Consider the following 942-nt stretch of genomic DNA (forward strand, 5'->3'; position numbering starts at 1 on the left):
AGCTGCACAAGCTCAAATCGAAGAAATTACTAAACAATTTGCTACCCCAGCTTCAACTGAAGAAAAGAAAGAAGAAGAAGTTAAAGAAGAAAAGAAGGAAGAAGCAACTCCAGCTGAAACCGAAGAAAAGAAAGAATAAATGAATTATTTCCTTTTGTTATTGGGTTTAAGTTACAATATTATTTTAAATTAAATTCTTTAATGTAAAGAAGTTACCACGTATTTATGATGTAATTCTTGTTTTTTTATTTTTTTAATAAATACAACTTCAAGTAGTATATTTCCAAAAAAAAAACTTAAATAATTATATTAAATTATTAATTATCTATTTGTTCATTTTTTATTTTCTTTTTCTTTAAAAAGATTTCATATTTATTAAAATAATGTTGAGTCATTATTATTTAATATTTGTTCACTTATTTTTTTTTATTTTATAAAATATGATGAAAGTTATATTAGAAAATATATTGTTTTGCTATACCTTAACATAGGAGAAAGTCTCCAAATTTTTTAAATTATTAATTATATTGGAACTTTGTTAATTGGTATAGTCTTTTTTATTAATGACAAAACACTTTTTCTTCAGTTTATTAACTTTTTCTGTTATGTAGTTAGAAAAGTTATGAATATTTTTCTGTTATTTCTTTGATAAGAATTTGGTTACTTCCTTATGGATCCAAAAAATACTTTATAAATAATTCAATTTGTTTATTATTAACCAAAAGTAATTATTCTAAATTGGTTTAGTAATTTCATTAAATATTCATTTACAAGTAAAATTACGATTTTATTATTATAGCAATTTATTAATAAATATTACTTATATTTATAAAAGTATTAGAGTTTAAAATATTATAACAATATGTTTTCTCAACAATCTCTTTTTGGTCAGTAATAAACTCTGATTAGTATAATAACGAATTAATCAAAAATCAGTTTGTT

The 942-nt window shown here is 20.2% G+C and overlaps 2 protein-coding genes across 2 annotated transcripts in view, besides 6 other annotated features; one reads left to right on the forward strand and one right to left on the reverse strand.

The window, feature by feature from the left end:
• The window catches only part of EDI_230230 (dual specificity protein phosphatase, putative), a gene marked incomplete at both ends in the record, with an annotated part of 1,198 nt that extends 1,055 nt beyond the window's left edge, over window positions 1-143 (forward strand). Inside the window, one exon of the mRNA XM_001733456.1 lies at window positions 1-143. This exon is cut by the window's left edge and continues 261 nt beyond it. Within this exon, the coding sequence (XP_001733508.1) occupies window positions 1-143 (143 nt within the window).
• Window positions 59-104: a microsatellite.
• A 32-nt stretch (window positions 144-175) lies between the features above and the next one.
• Window positions 176-196: a sequence feature (AT_rich).
• Window positions 197-240: 44 nt separating this feature from the next.
• Window positions 241-263: a sequence feature (AT_rich).
• Window positions 264-285: 22 nt separating this feature from the next.
• Window positions 286-442: a sequence feature (AT_rich).
• Window positions 443-503: 61 nt separating this feature from the next.
• Window positions 504-529: a sequence feature (AT_rich).
• A 255-nt stretch (window positions 530-784) lies between these two features.
• Window positions 785-858: a sequence feature (AT_rich).
• A 67-nt stretch (window positions 859-925) lies between these two features.
• Window positions 926-942, reverse strand: part of EDI_230340 (uncharacterized protein) — a gene marked incomplete at both ends in the record, with an annotated part of 1,063 nt that continues 1,046 nt past the window's right edge. The window contains one exon of the mRNA XM_001733457.1: window positions 926-942. This exon is cut by the window's right edge and continues 117 nt beyond it. Coding sequence (XP_001733509.1) covers window positions 926-942 — 17 coding nt within the window.

The sequence above is a fragment of the Entamoeba dispar genome, genomic scaffold (assembly GCF_000209125.1).
Source record: "Entamoeba dispar SAW760 scf_1105229462873 genomic scaffold, whole genome shotgun sequence".
Classification (NCBI taxonomy): domain Eukaryota; phylum Evosea; order Mastigamoebida; family Endamoebidae; genus Entamoeba; species Entamoeba dispar.